Source organism: Leptosomus discolor, chromosome 1 (genome assembly GCF_034619465.1).
Source record: "Leptosomus discolor isolate bLepDis1 chromosome 1, bLepDis1.hap2, whole genome shotgun sequence".
Lineage (NCBI taxonomy): Eukaryota > Metazoa > Chordata > Aves > Leptosomiformes > Leptosomidae > Leptosomus > Leptosomus discolor.
This window is the reverse complement of record NC_141391.1, coordinates 218,728,416-218,741,519: the sequence shown is the minus strand read 5'-3', so window position 1 is coordinate 218,741,519 and position 13,104 is coordinate 218,728,416. Positions and strand designations below refer to the sequence as shown.

General features: G+C 70.6%; 1 protein-coding gene across 2 annotated transcripts; it reads right to left on the bottom strand.

Annotated features, from left to right (window-relative positions):
• Positions 1 to 306: 306 nt before the first annotated feature.
• Positions 307 to 12,537, bottom strand: MAPK8IP2 (mitogen-activated protein kinase 8 interacting protein 2). 2 transcript variants are annotated; one of them, XM_086475389.1, is made up of 12 exons: positions 12,473 to 12,537; positions 7,808 to 7,913; positions 6,971 to 7,210; positions 5,185 to 5,287; positions 2,552 to 4,996; positions 1,896 to 2,001; positions 1,595 to 1,767; positions 1,381 to 1,490; positions 1,156 to 1,275; positions 986 to 1,056; positions 648 to 746; positions 307 to 379 (listed from the first exon to the last, which is right to left on the bottom strand). In XM_086475389.1, the coding sequence occupies exons 1-12, from the start codon at positions 12,535 to 12,537 to the stop codon at positions 307 to 309; spliced, it is 3,711 nt and encodes a 1,236-aa protein (XP_086331515.1). The 2 variants fall into 2 exon arrangements, with proteins under 2 accessions (XP_086331515.1, XP_086331520.1); XM_086475394.1 differs by having other exon boundaries at positions 1,896 to 1,971.
• Positions 12,538 to 13,104: the final 567 nt, after the last annotated feature.

Below are 13,104 nucleotides of genomic sequence, written 5' to 3'. Positions count from 1 at the left end.
GGCTGGCGTTGCTCATGCAGGGGGGCAGCTTCTCCCCCCAGCCCCAAGGCTCAGCTGTGTCACCTCCCCTGGCCAGGGCCGGGGCGGTGCTGGGCGCACCCCGAATACCCACCCGTGGTCCATGGCTGCGGCCTGGCCCCCGGTCCCCCGAGAAGCGGTGAGGATGTGTGGGGAGTCCGTGGGGCGTGGGCTGGAGCATGTGCAGGGGGGGGGCCAAGCCGGCTGGTTGTGGGTCAGACTGAGTCTCTGGCCGTCTGTGGGGCTGGAGGGGCGGGTGCGGAAGCAGGAGACACGGTGACTGCCCCCTTACTCCAGGTAAATGTCCTCTGTGGGGCAGGCGTACTCCAGGTGCTCCTGGTAATATTCCTGAAACGCTCGTCTGCAAGGAAGGGCACAACGGGGTGGCTCAGGGCTGGGCTGCGCTGGGGCCCAGACCCCAGCACCACAACCCCTGGCACCCCCAGCCCCAGCACAGCCAGACCCCCAGCACCCCTATAGCCTTGGCATGGTGAGCCCGGCTGCACCCAGACCCCCCCACCCTGAGCCGTGGCACAACCAGTCCCCCCCCGTACGCTGTCCCCAGCTCCCCTGCACCCCCAGCCCTGCCATGCCCCACACAGACGCCCCCGTCCCCGTCCCCATCTTACCCGACACACTCGGCGACGTGCCGCATGGATTCCTGGGAGACGAAGACGTGGCAGGCGAAGCGGCTCAGCACCGGGTGCTTGGTGATGAACCCGAAGTAGCTGCAGGGGGAAAGCAGGGTGAGGGGGGCCGGGGACACCCCATTCCTGCCCTGTGGGGTGGTCCAGCAGCTGTGGAGGGGACACCCACCAGGGCCCTGGGGCTGGGGCAGCCACGCTGGGACAGGGACCAAGCTGGGGGACCTGGCGTGGCACCGCAGGAGTGTGGGTGCCCCTGTGCAGGGACGGAGGCAGGGGTCCCTGGGAGTGCCCTGGGGGGCCATGGGAGGAGGGGGTCTCACCAGCTGTTCCGGGGGTGGCACCCGCAGAAGGAGATGTTCTTCATCTGGAAGAAATGGCTGCAGCGCTCAAACTGGAAGAGAAAAGCCGTCCGAGGGGTGGGTGTCTGGCTCGGGGCAAGACAGGGGGCCAGCCCTCCCCCACCCCCACCCCTCCCGTCCGTGCCCCTTACCTCCTCGTCCCGGCTGTACTCAGTGACAGTCAGGATGAGCTTGATGCCCTGCAGCGTGATCTCCAGGTCGCAGCTGGCCGGCGGGCGCAGATGCACCGTCAGCTTCCTGGTGGTGGCAATCTGGGGGGGACATGGGGAGGTGGGGGGTTGGCGTGAGGCCTCACGCCAGCGTGGGGAGGAGGGGGACACGCCGCCACCGCCCCCCCCCCGCTCCCTCGAGCTCACCTTCTGCATGGCGGCGCAGAGGATGCCATTGCCTTGGTGGTACGGCACCTCCACCGAGCCCAGGAACTGCACGTTGAACCGCTCCACCCAGCACGGGTTCCTCTTCAGGCCTGCGTGGGGAGAGGGGATGAGGAGACGGCGCCCCGAGCCCCCCGTGCACCCCACAGCCCCATCACTCCCCTGCCACGGCCCCGGGGACCCCATGGCCTCCTACCGATGGCGTCCCTGGCTTGGCCGACGACCTCGTGGGCGTAGAAGGCGGGGAAGATGCCCCTCTCCCCCGTCCGCATGTTGTAGCCCCGGTACCAGTAGTCATCCTCCTCCAGCTCCACCAGGATGGGGTCGTCCACGTCCAGCTCCAGCTCGTCCTCGTGGCGGGGGATGAACCTGGGTGGGGGGAGGGGGAGACACAGACAGAAGGAGGATGCAGGCAGGGAGGGCCAGAGCCGTGGGAGAGGGGGGTCCTGTGAGACCCCCCCGAGGTGCCCCTGGCCATGGCGGGGCTTGCTGCTCACCTGAAGACGGCCCGGTGGGTTTGCTCCCGCTCCTCCCCGTTCACCATGCAGGAGAACAGCCCGAAGGACTCTGTGCCTGCAGAGGAGGAGGAGGAGGAGGAGGTGGCTGCTGTGGGGCTGGGGGAAAAAGCTCTCACCCCACCGCATGGGGGACACCTCCCGCTTCTGCCCACCCTGGGGGGCTGTGGGACCCTTGGGGCTAGGGGAGCGGGGAGCAGATGGCCATCACCCATGGGCTCGGATTCCTCCTCGGGGGGGTGGGAGGGGGTCCCACCTGAGCCCCTGGCCCTGAGGACCCCACGGGGTGTTGGTGTGAAGTCGTGTTGGGGGTCAGCCACCCAACGAAACCTCACGGCCCCGTGAGGCACAACCCACGGCCTTGGGGTCCGGCTGCATGTCCCCCTGCAGCCACCCTGCCCCTGCCCCACCTCCCATGCAATGCCGTGCCACCCAGGGATGACACCATGGCCACAGGGATGACACCACGGCCAGGGTGGCTGGGGCAGGACAGCGGAGGGCAGCCAACCTGCCGACAGCACGCAGAGCAGCCCGGCACGGCACAGGGCACGGCACAGGGCACGGCACAGGGCACGGCACAGGGCACGGCACAGGGCACGGCACAGGGCACGGCACAGGGCACGGCACAGGGCACTTACTGGAGGAGCGGGAGGTGCTGTTGACGAAGACGTTGAGGAACTTCTTGGAGAACTGCAGGTCAGCCTCGGGGGACGAGTCCTCGGAGGAGCTGTGGGCGTCGGGGGCCACCAGCCCGTCCCCGAAGGCCGCCTCGTCCTCCAGGTCGCAGCGGTCGCAGGCGCGGAGCAGGTCGCTGTCGTCGCTCAGCACCGAGGTGCAGCGCCGCAGGCTCACCAGCTCCAGCTGCGTGTGCTCATCCACCACCAGCGTGTACTTCACCGAGTCGTAGGCCAGGGACTCGTCCAGCGCCCGCGGCTCCAGTGCCCCGGGGGCGGGGGGCAGCTCCCCCTCGAAGCTTCCCCGCAGCGGGTCCTCGGGGAAGGGGGAGCCCTTCAGGTAGGGCACCTCATCCTCGTCCGTGGAGTAGGCCATGGTGAAGCCGCGGTTGGTCTTGGCGGTGGAGACGTCCAGGGCGGGCGGGCCGGCATCGGGGCCCTGCCCCGGGGGCATTAACCGGACATCATCGATCATGTCGTCGGCTTCCAGGACGCCCGAGTCCAGGTCCCTGTTGACGGCCCAGTCCTCCGGGCCAGTGGCCGGCGGCACCACGGCGGTGCGGTGCTCCCTGGCGGCAGGCTCCGTCCCAGGGGAGACATGTGGGGACGCACGGGGCGGCGCAGGGCGGCAGCCGAAGGTGGCCAGGACCTCGGAGGCGCCCAGCCTGTCAAGGGCGACGGGGCGCCCCGGGAAGACGGGTGCGATGGTGTCGTTGGTGGGGTTGCTCAGGAAGAGGAAAGGGCCCGGATCGTCGGTGGGCAGCTCCGGCACCGGCTCCGTCCCGGCACCCAGGGCCTGCTCGTCCTCGGCGCGCTGGAGGGAGCTGCGCAGCGTCTCCATGTCCACCAGCTCGATGGCACGCTGGCAGCGGGGCAGGGCGGGCGGCTCCCCTGCGCCCACCGGGGAGTCCCGCGAGCCGGGCTCCCCGTCCAGCGCCTCGCTCAGGATCTCGGGCTCCAGGTCGGAGGCCGGGGAGATGGTGTCGCAGAGCGAGTGGGTCTGCTGGAAGCACTCGTCCGGGCACTTGATGGGGTAGGAGCCCTCCGAGATCATCTTGTTGACGAGGTTGCTGAGCAGCCAGGGCGAGTCCGAGTCCTCACTCAGGTCGGGCTCCGACTCCGAGTCGGAGTCGTACTCGCTGTTGTCCTCCTCGTCCGCCTCGGGCATCAGCTTGGGCCCCACGGGCAGGTAGAAGGAGCGCCGGATGCTCTCCAGGCTGTGGTCCGGGTCAATCTTCAGGTCCAGGGGGCTGGAGGTGGAGATGTCCGTCTGGCCCGCGGGCACGGAGGAGTCCGCTGGGTTCAGGCTGTCGTAGTAGCCCTCCATCTTCAGCTCCGCCAGGCTCTCCCGCCTCACCACGCCGCGCTCCGGGAGCTCCCTCTCCAGGGTCTCCTCCTCCTCCTCCTTGGCCTTGTCCAGCAGCAGGGAGTCCTTGATGCCCATCAGGCCGGGGGCCTCCAGCTCCGTCTCCAGCTCAGCCTCCGAGGTGGGCGAGCTGGCCTCCTCGATGGAGTTGGTGAGGTGGGAGGACCTGCCGCTGCTGCTGTCGCTGCTCAGGTCCAGCTCCGTCTCCGAGATGGAGGAGATCATGTTGCTGACCAGGCGCCCGCCGGCAAAGGCTGCCTCGATCTCCCCCTCCACGTCCGAGTCGGAGCCGGGCGAGCTGAGGTCTTCACTGTGCCGGCCGCCGGGCAGGAAGGGCTTGGTGGTCCTCCTGGTGAGGTCGGCCTCGATGCCGGGGTCCGACGAGGGCGAGGTGGTCTCCGAGGAGCCCGAGGGGTGCCCGCGCATGCTGGCCGCCCGGCCGGGCTGGGGGCCCTCCCCATCGGAGCTGAGCAGCTCCGCCGGCCCCACGGGGCACACGTAGGCACGCGTCAGCCGGGCGCCCTGCCCGTCGTGCCGATCAGTGGCGGCCCCGGCCGCCAGCTCCTCCTGGGGCCGTGGGGAGCCGGGCTGCTCGTGGGGGGCTGCGGGGGACCTCGGGCTCCCAGCCCCCAGGCCGCCCCCTTCGCCGGGCGCCGGCCTCTCCCGGCCACCGGCCGCTTCGTGCTTTGGCAGGGCACGGCGGCTGGCGGCGGCCGCGGGGGCCTGGGGTGGCGAGCCCGTGTCGGGGCCGGCGGGGGGGCCGGGAGGAGCCGCGGGCCCTGTTGGAGAGAGAGATGGTTTAGGGGGCAGCTGGTAGAGGCGCGACGGGGAGTGCGGTGCTTGGAGCGCAGAGGAGATGATATTCATGTTATAATCTTCCCCGGCTCTCGGGGGCGATGGGTTACCATGTGCCAGGGACTCGTGGCTGTTGCCTTGCGAGTCAAAGGGGGAGGCGGGGGCCTGCCCGGCCCCGCGGGGGCTCGGCCCCTTCGGGCTCTCCAGGCAGGGTCCATCTTGGATGCAGGCATGGGGAGATGAGTGTCCTGCAAGGGAATGCAGAGCCCCGCATCAGCCCCCCGCCCCCCGAAAATCCCACCAGGCTTTAACCAAAGGGGGATGGCGGCGGGACCTGCCCCCCCCCCCCCCCCCCCGGGTTGGAGCCCACCCCAGCGCCAGCCCCTGCCCCGCGGCCCCACTCTGAACTGGGACCCCAGCCCCATCCCGTGCTCACCAGTGTGTGAGGAAGAGGAGGAGGAGGAGGAGTGGAGAAGGGCGTCCTGCCAGGTGGTGCGGTGAGCAGGCGGTGGGAAGCTGCCGTTGTTGTTCAGGGAGTCCTGGGGGAAGAGCAGAGCCAGCGTGGGTGGGTGGGTGGGCGAGCCCCGGGGAAGGGGTGTTGGGTGGCCAAGGGGGTCCGAGGCGCATTTAGGGACCCGGCAAGCGGGAGAAGCCGGGGTGCCCGGCGGGGGCTGCGCAGGGGCACCAAACATGTCGGGGCTGGCCCAGGGACGCCCCTCGGCACAGCTCGGTGCTCCCCACCGGCTTGGCAGCACCGGGGCCACGTGCTCAGGGGCTTATCCGGATTAGTGCCGCCTCGTCCCCAGCTCCCCTGCCCAGCCAGACGCACGCCCGGCAGCACCTGCTGCGGAGCGGGACCAAGGGGCGGCACGCTGCCCATCCCGCACAGCCCTGGGGACAACACGCCGCCGGGGACGCGCTGGCGCTGGTGCCAACCCAACAGGACCCCCGGCACGAGGCCCTGCTGCACCCAGTCTCCCCAAGAGCGGAGCCCAAGCCCCATGAACGGGACCCCGCTGCCCCCCCCAGGTTGCCACCGGCCCCGTGGTGAGGGCAGGAGCCGGCAGGGCCGCGGCTGCCCCGTCCGGCATGGCGGCGGCTGCGGATTAGTCCCCGCGGGACGCGCAGGCAGCGATAATCCCGGTGAGCGGGAGCTTAGCGAGCGGGGCCGGCACCACGTGCCGCGGGGCACGCACGAGCGTGGCGGCAGGGAGGGCGGCGGGGGCCCGGCACGGCGGGGAGCGCTGGGCATCGTACGGGCCGTGCCGCAGCCCCGGGGGTGAGCGCTTGAGGGGGGGACGGGGACGCCGTGGGGAATGGCACCCGAGGACCAGCGTTTTGCTTCATCCCGGGGCTGGTGCAAACGAGCCAGAGCGGGGATTACCGGGATTCGCACCCCGGGCACACCAACCACGACGGGGGCCAGACCCAGCCATCGCCGGGGTGCCCCGAGGGATGCTGGACCGGGGCGGCCGGTGGAATCCAGCTTTGCTGGCACATCCCGCCGGGGTGCAGCGGGTCAGAGCTAGGGGAGAGCCCTGGGGCTTCGTCACCATCCTGTGCCAGCCCGGCCAAGACCCCCAGCCCCCCCAACAGCCCCCCCCCCAGCCCCGGCAGCATGCAGTGCCCTCCTGGGAAGGGGAGAATTCCCGAAAGCCCCCCTGGCACCATGGCAACGCAGCCGGATGCTGGCAGCACCGCACGCGGCTTCCCACACACTGCGGTGGCACGGTACCGCACACGCGTGCGCGCGGGGACACGGGGACCCCCCTGCAGCTCCACGCCTGCAGGGACCCCCCCACCCCACCGCGGGGGAGCCCCTGAGCCCAGCTGCAGGGATGGAAAAGGAGGGACACGGGGTGCACGACCACCAGCGCACACGTGACGCGCGAGGCCGGCAGGTGACACCCCCTGCACCCACAGCCACCAACCGCCCGCCGCCACCCAGAGACATCCCAGGCATCCCGCTCGCCCCGGAGCCCCGCACCTGAGCATGGCCCCCCCCGGACCCGCCAGACCAGTGCCTGAGCACCGCACAGCCCCATCCCCACATCCCCAGCTCAGTCCCGCCACTGCGGAGTTGGAGCTGGCGTAATATTTGTCGTTCTTGGCACCCCCGGTGCTCCCGGTGCCCTCCACCCCGGTGCAGGGTCCCTTCCCATGCTGCACCCCACAGAGCCCCCCCCCTCCTCCTCCTCCGCCAGCCCTGGGGGGCACCTCACCTGGGTGCCCGGGGCCGTCAGGTTGAGGGTGGTGGGCCGGTGCTTTTGTGTCTCCTCCAGAGCGGGCGAGGGGATGGGTGAGGCCGAAGGGGACGGTGGAGCTTCCAGCTCGTTGCCCTCCTCCTCCTCTTCCTCTTCGTCCTCCTCCTCATTGTCGTCAATCATCTCGAACTCCTGGAAGTCGTCCTGGAAGGTGCAGACGGGGTGCGGCTGCTCGCCGCGCTCCAGCACCAGGCAGTCCTGGGGATGCGGCACCGCGTTAGCGACCACAGCCCCGCTCCCCGGGACGGCACGGCCGCTGCGGTGCGACCCTCCCCAGCGCCCCCACTCCCCTCCGCTCTTGCCTCAATGGGACAGGGGTCTCCAAGAGGAAAGTGCCCTGTGCCGGGGACCAGGGAGCCCCCCAGTGCCCTGCCTGTCCCGGTCCCAACACCCAGCGCTTCATCCTGCCCGGGCCCCTGCCCCTTTCCCAGCACCGTCCCCCCTGGTGCAGAGCAGGGGAAGAGCTGAGTAAGTGGGAGCCACCGGAGCCACGGGAGCGCAGCGGCAGGCAGGCACCCAGCTGCTGGGCCACCCGTGTTCCTCACGGCCACCCCACAGGGCTCAGCCAGAGGTGGTAGGAGGCCCCCAGGGTGCCTGGCCATGCCAGGGGTCCCTGGGCTCAGCACCCTGCCTGCGCCCTGCAGCGCGTCCCCATGGTGCCTGGGCACAGGCGCCCCCGTACCCTCCATGCCAGAAGGGGCTTTGCCAGGCCGATGCCCCCCGCCCGTGTCCCCACCAAAGCTCTGCACAGCCACCGTGTCCCCGGTGGGCACCCGGCACGCTCCGCTCCTGCACCTTCTCATAGTGGTCCGAGTCATAGTTCAGCCCGATGCCGCAGTCGTCCGTGATCTCTGACAGGTCCTCGTCATCGAACTCCTCCAGGCTGATGTCCTGGGGGGGCCTGGGGGGAGGGGCCAGGGATGTCACGCCGGGGGCGACACACCAAAAAACCGCAGGGAAACGCCTCCCGCTCCCCCGACGGCACCACGAGGGCCCGAAGAGCCGAGTGGCACCGCAGGCCCGCGCTGGCATTGTACCACCATCACCCCAGGGTGCCGGCACGGGAGCACCAGCCAAGCTGACACGGCACCCTCTGGCCAGGCAGCGCAGTGGGACCCCGAGCCGCAGCCTGGGGGTCAGCCCTGTGCTGGGAGCCAGGCGAGGCCGGAGGCGACAGGGAGGGTGATGGCCAACATGGTGCACGGGGCGGCCGCGGTGCTCCCTCCCATCTGGCTCACCACGAACTGCTCGGATTCACCACGGGCCTCATGCCGGGGTGGTGGGAGCCCAGCGCGGTGGCTCAGGGCCGCGCAGCCACAGGTTGCCCCCGGCTGGGCAGAGGTGCCGGGGCCACCACCACGGCGGGCGGCTCGTCTCCCAGATTCCCAGCCCGACAAAACCCTTTGAGCCAAACCCAAGGCACGTGCCAGAGCGGAGGCTTCGGGGTGACCGGCGCTGCGGGGCTGCTCCCTGGGCCTTGGGGAGTCCCTTTAGGTTCAAACTGAAGCAGAACCATGCGCCGTCCCGAAGCACCGCCCGGGCTGTCCCAACACCCCGATCGACGCCCCGACACCCCAGGGCTGCCCCTGCCCGAGGTAAGGGCAGTCAGAGAAGGAGCTGAGCCGTTCCCGTCAGGAACGGGGGTGTCATGGAAACCAGCAGTTTCTGCAGGGAAAGGAGTAAAAAAGAAAGGAGAAAAAAAAAAAAAAAAAGGAAAAAAGATGACAACTCTTGGCAGGATTTGGTGTCGGAAAACGGAAACCAAACGTTTCTGGCGGCTCTGTTGGGTGGGAGGTGTGGGTGCCGGTGGGGACCCTCTGCCCACCCCCACAGGGTGCGGGGACACCCAGGGCAGCCCGGCAGAACAAGGGTGGAGGCCGAGGCAGGTGGGGCTCTTCCATCGGGGAATGGGTCTGGGGTCTCGGTCCCAGGACCCGGCTGGCAGCGGGAGCAGACTCCCCGTGCAGTCAGGGGGTCACAGCCCCCAGACCCACGGCTGCCTCCTGAGCCGCCTCCCCGGCTCTGCCCCGAACCCCCCTTTTCCAGCCCCTTGCCCCGACACGGAGCCCGAGCGGTTACTCCCGTTTCACAGGGAGAAAGATCCCCCCTAATCACATAATTCCCAGAAGTAGGCCATTGAGACCGCATCAAATATTCACAGATTTGTGGCAAAAGCATCAGAGCCGGCGGTGGGACCGCGGCCTCGGCCTGTGGCGGGGCACGGGGCTGGGCTGGACCCCGGCCAGGGGTGGGGGAGCCCCGGGGGCAGCAGGGAGCAGAGCCCCCAGGGTGGTGGGGAGCAGAGCCCGGCCCCCAGCCCCAGGGGACATCGGTGGCTGCTCCCCCGCAGGCAGTGGGGCGCGGGGCAGAACCCTCCTGCTGCTGGAGCCCACTGCGCTCCCCGGGGGTGAGCAGGGGCCTCAGGGGTCCCTCGGCCACTCGGGGGCAGGCAGCTGAGTGGCCCCGAGTCCTCCTGGGGTGGAGATGTGCCAGGGTCCTGCAGGTCCTGCACCCCTGGAGCTTCCTCGCCCAGGGGACCAAATCCTCCACCAGCCCTTGTCCCGGCTGAGGGGACACGCATGCCACAGCGGCGTGGCACGGCACAGCACGGCTGGGGCTCCTGCCCACCCGCGGGCGGGCTCTGGTTGCCCGGTGAGGCCATTCCCCCCTCAGCGGGGAGCGACTGCCGCGACGAACCATGGCTGAAATTTCTAGGTCACGGCGCTCCTGAGCCGGCGCGGGCACAGCAGGATGGGGCTGCCATGGTGAGATGCGGCCACCACGGCAGGATGGGGCCACCAGCGAGAGCCAACCTGGCCCCTCAGACTCCCCGAGGGGACCCTTGGGGACCCCGGCCCCACTGCAGCCAGGGAAGAGGCAGCACCATCGCCACGGGTGCTTCGGACACGATGGTGACAAGCAGCAAGGCGGGAAGGACAGTGTCTGTCCCGGCGATGGCTGCACAGGACACCGCAGCCAGCCGGGGCAGGGGTGCGGGTTGGGACCCAAGTGAAGGTCTGGAGCTGAAATGGAGCCGAGGCAGCAGTTTGGGGAGGGGGCAGCTTGCCCCAGCCCTGCACATGGAGAAGGGGGGGTTGGGAAGCGCAGGAAGCAGCGGGACACCCCACCATGGGACACGCAGGGACCCAGCACCCCACGCCAGCCTCGCCACCTCTGCTTTGGCACGTCCTGAGCTGGTTCAGGCTGGAGGAGGGAAGCGGGGGGACTGGGGCAGCACCGGGTGAGGGCCAGGAGCCAGTCCCCAAAGGGTGCCCACCATCACCCACCCCTGGGGCGCAGGGACAGGGAGCAGGGTGCACACCGGGGCGCACACCGGTGTTTGGACGGGAGCCAACGGGGGCCAGGCTTCCCGAGGAGGGAGCGACGACTGAGCAAGGCCACGGGAAGATTGAATTTCCTCATTATTTTCAGACCAGCTCCCTGGACAGTTCGCCCTGGCAACGGTTCTCCTGCAATGGCTTCTCCCGCAGGGACGGGCCAGGGACCGGGGTGGCAGACATGCTTCCAGCCCCCCAACTCCTCTCCGTGCCCACCAGCCCCCCGGGGCAGGGAAGAGGCCGCAGGGAGGTGGGTTCTGACCTCCCTGGGGGTCTGACACGGACAGCGTCCCCCACCCTAAACCTGTGACCTGGGGGTCTCATGGCCTGACCTGTGACCACCCCCACCGGGGCTGGAGCCCCCGACCGGGAGGCAAGAGCCATGCCGATGCACCACGCCGATCCCTCCCCACCATCGCCTTCACCGGCTTCTCCTTCCCCTCCCATCAGAGGGGAGCCCACCCCACCAGCCCCACTGAGCCCCGGGATGGACGTGACCTCCTCAGGGGCCTCCAGGGAAAGGGCACAAACCAGATTTGGCCCTTGCAGGGCCCGGATGAACGGGCACAGGCCAAACCCACCGCCCCAAGGCTGCCTCCTCGCCTCCAGCTGGGGGACACGGTGACAGCTCCAGCCCTTTGGCACCCACAAAGGGGCTCCGTGCTGCCCAGGCTGGGGGCCACCGACCACAGAGACCCAGTGCTCCCACTGGAGGGGTGATGTGGGGTCCGTGGGTGGGTGCAGACATGGCCAGCAAAGGGGCCCGGCTACCGCCGACCCTCCCTGGCAGAGCTCAAGGGCAGGGGGAGGCGAGTTCAGCCCCAGGGGGACGGAACTCCCTGGGTGTGGGAAGAGGAGGGGGTCTGCGTCAGGCCGGGGGGACCCCGGGGGGCTCTGGCCTCGCCTGGGACACGTCCCTGGCCCAGGCCCCATCTGCAGCGAAGCGCAGGGCCCGGGGGGCTGAACGAAGGGGGATGCAGCCGAGATCCCGGGGCCTGAGTGAGGGGCAGGAAGGAGTCAAGCAGCCACAGCAGAGGCCATGTCCTCCTCACCCTGAGCCACTGCCAGCGGGGACGCCCCGGGGTCTGGCTGTGCAGAGTGGCTGGGGAAGGGGACACCGGGGGAAGGGGACAGCCATGAGACCAACCCAGCGCAGGCCAGAACCAGCCAAGGGCACATCCCACATCCCCACCAGACCCCCCAGCTCCCTCGCTCCGCACCCCCTAGGACTCCCCATATGCAGCCCGACGCCATCTCCCACCCTTCCCCATCCCACCGCCAGGACCCCCAGAGCCCCGCACCCACCCAGCCCATCCCGCACCCACCCCCTGCCCAGCCCCGCACCCCACCGCTCGACCGGGAAACCCCAACCCTGCGGGTCCGGCCAAGGTCAGGCGAGGTGCGGGGCAGGGGAAGAGGGGGACACACACACGACACCCCCGCAGTAAGGTGACCCACCGTCGGTACCAGCGGGGCGGGGGGTCGCGGCTTTCGGCACCCACCGACCCTTTGCCCGCGTTTGACCTCGGCGGCGGCAGCTCGGTAGGAGCCGGGGGTGGGTGGGGGGGGTGTCGGTGCCGCGCCACCCCCCTTCCCCCCGCGGGGGCCATCCCCGGTGCCAGCACCCAGCACCCCCCCCCAGCACCCACCGTCCATCCCCGGCCGCGTCCGGGGCCGCTGCGGTGCCTCGGGAGAGACAAAGAGGCGGCGGCGGCGGCGGCTCCCCCCGCGGCGGCGGGATGCGGCGGCACCGGGCACAGCCGAGCCGGGGGGGGGGGAAGGGAGGGGGGGCGGCCGAGCCCCGGGGCGGGGGGCTCCGACCGTCCGTGAGCGGGGGGCTCGGCGGGGGGGATGGACGGCTGATGGATGGATGGATGGATGCTGCTGGTGCGTCGTTAATCCCAGGGCCCGGCGGCATCCCAAGGTGAACGGGGTGGGGGGGGTGGTGTGGGCCCGGGCCTGCCATGCCCCATCCCCCCCCACCGCACCGGGCCCCGGTACCCACCGCCGCTGCCCCAAGGGCGGTACAGCGGGGGGAAGGGCAGCCCCCGCCCCGCAGCGCCCCGCAAACCCCCCCTCCCCCCGGCCCCCTCCCCACGGGCTCGCCGGGCCCCGGTCTCACCTGCAACCGGGCGGGGAGAGCGAGTGGAAGGTGGAGAGCGAGAACATCTCGGCGCGATCCGCCATCTTCTCCCGGCCGGGGCTGCGCCGGACTGCGGAGCTGCGCGGGGAGCGCGGCCGGGCGGGGCGCGGGGGCGGGGAGCCGCGCTATGGCGGGGGGGAGCAGGGGAGGGGGGGGGCGTCGGGGCTGGCGGGGGATGGGGCCCAGCGCCGCCCCGGGGGGGCTTATAGCGAGGGAGGAGCCGGGAGGGGCGGGGGCTGGCGGAGGGGGGGGTATAGGGAGGGGATTGTGTGGCGGTATAGGCGGGGGGTGGTGGTGTCTAGGGGGGGGAATGGGCTGATGGAGGCCGTGGCCTCTAGGGAGGGAAAGGGGCTGTGGTGAGGGGCTGTATAGGTAGGGGAGCGCAGGGCAGAGGGGGCTGTATAGAGAGGGAGCAGGAAGGTGCTGGAGGTTGCTTATGGAGGGGAGCAGGAGATGTATAGGGGCTGGGGGGGCTGCACAGGGGCTGTATACGGGGGGAAGAGGGACTGGGAGGCACATGGGTGTAACTGTGCCGGGAGAGGGCAGGGCTGCGCGGGGGGCTCGGGGGGAACCCTATAGGGAGGTGTAGGGGGACGTATAGGGGAGGGCTG

What these genes read in the sequence shown, in the direction of transcription:
- MAPK8IP2 (XM_086475389.1), bottom strand. Translation starts at nt 12,537, where the DNA reads ATGGCGGATCGCGCCGAGATGTTCTCGCTCTCCACCTTCCACTCGCTC. An exon ending in CTCTCCCCGCCCGGTTGCAG is followed by an intron (nt 7,914 to 12,472) that starts GTGAGACCGGGG and finishes CCCTCCCCCCAG; the next exon opens with GCCCCCCCAGGACATCAGCC. An exon ending in CACGTCGCCGAGTGTGTCGG is followed by an intron (nt 380 to 647) that starts GTAAGATGGGGA and finishes CCTTCCTTGCAG; the next exon opens with ACGAGCGTTTCAGGAATATT.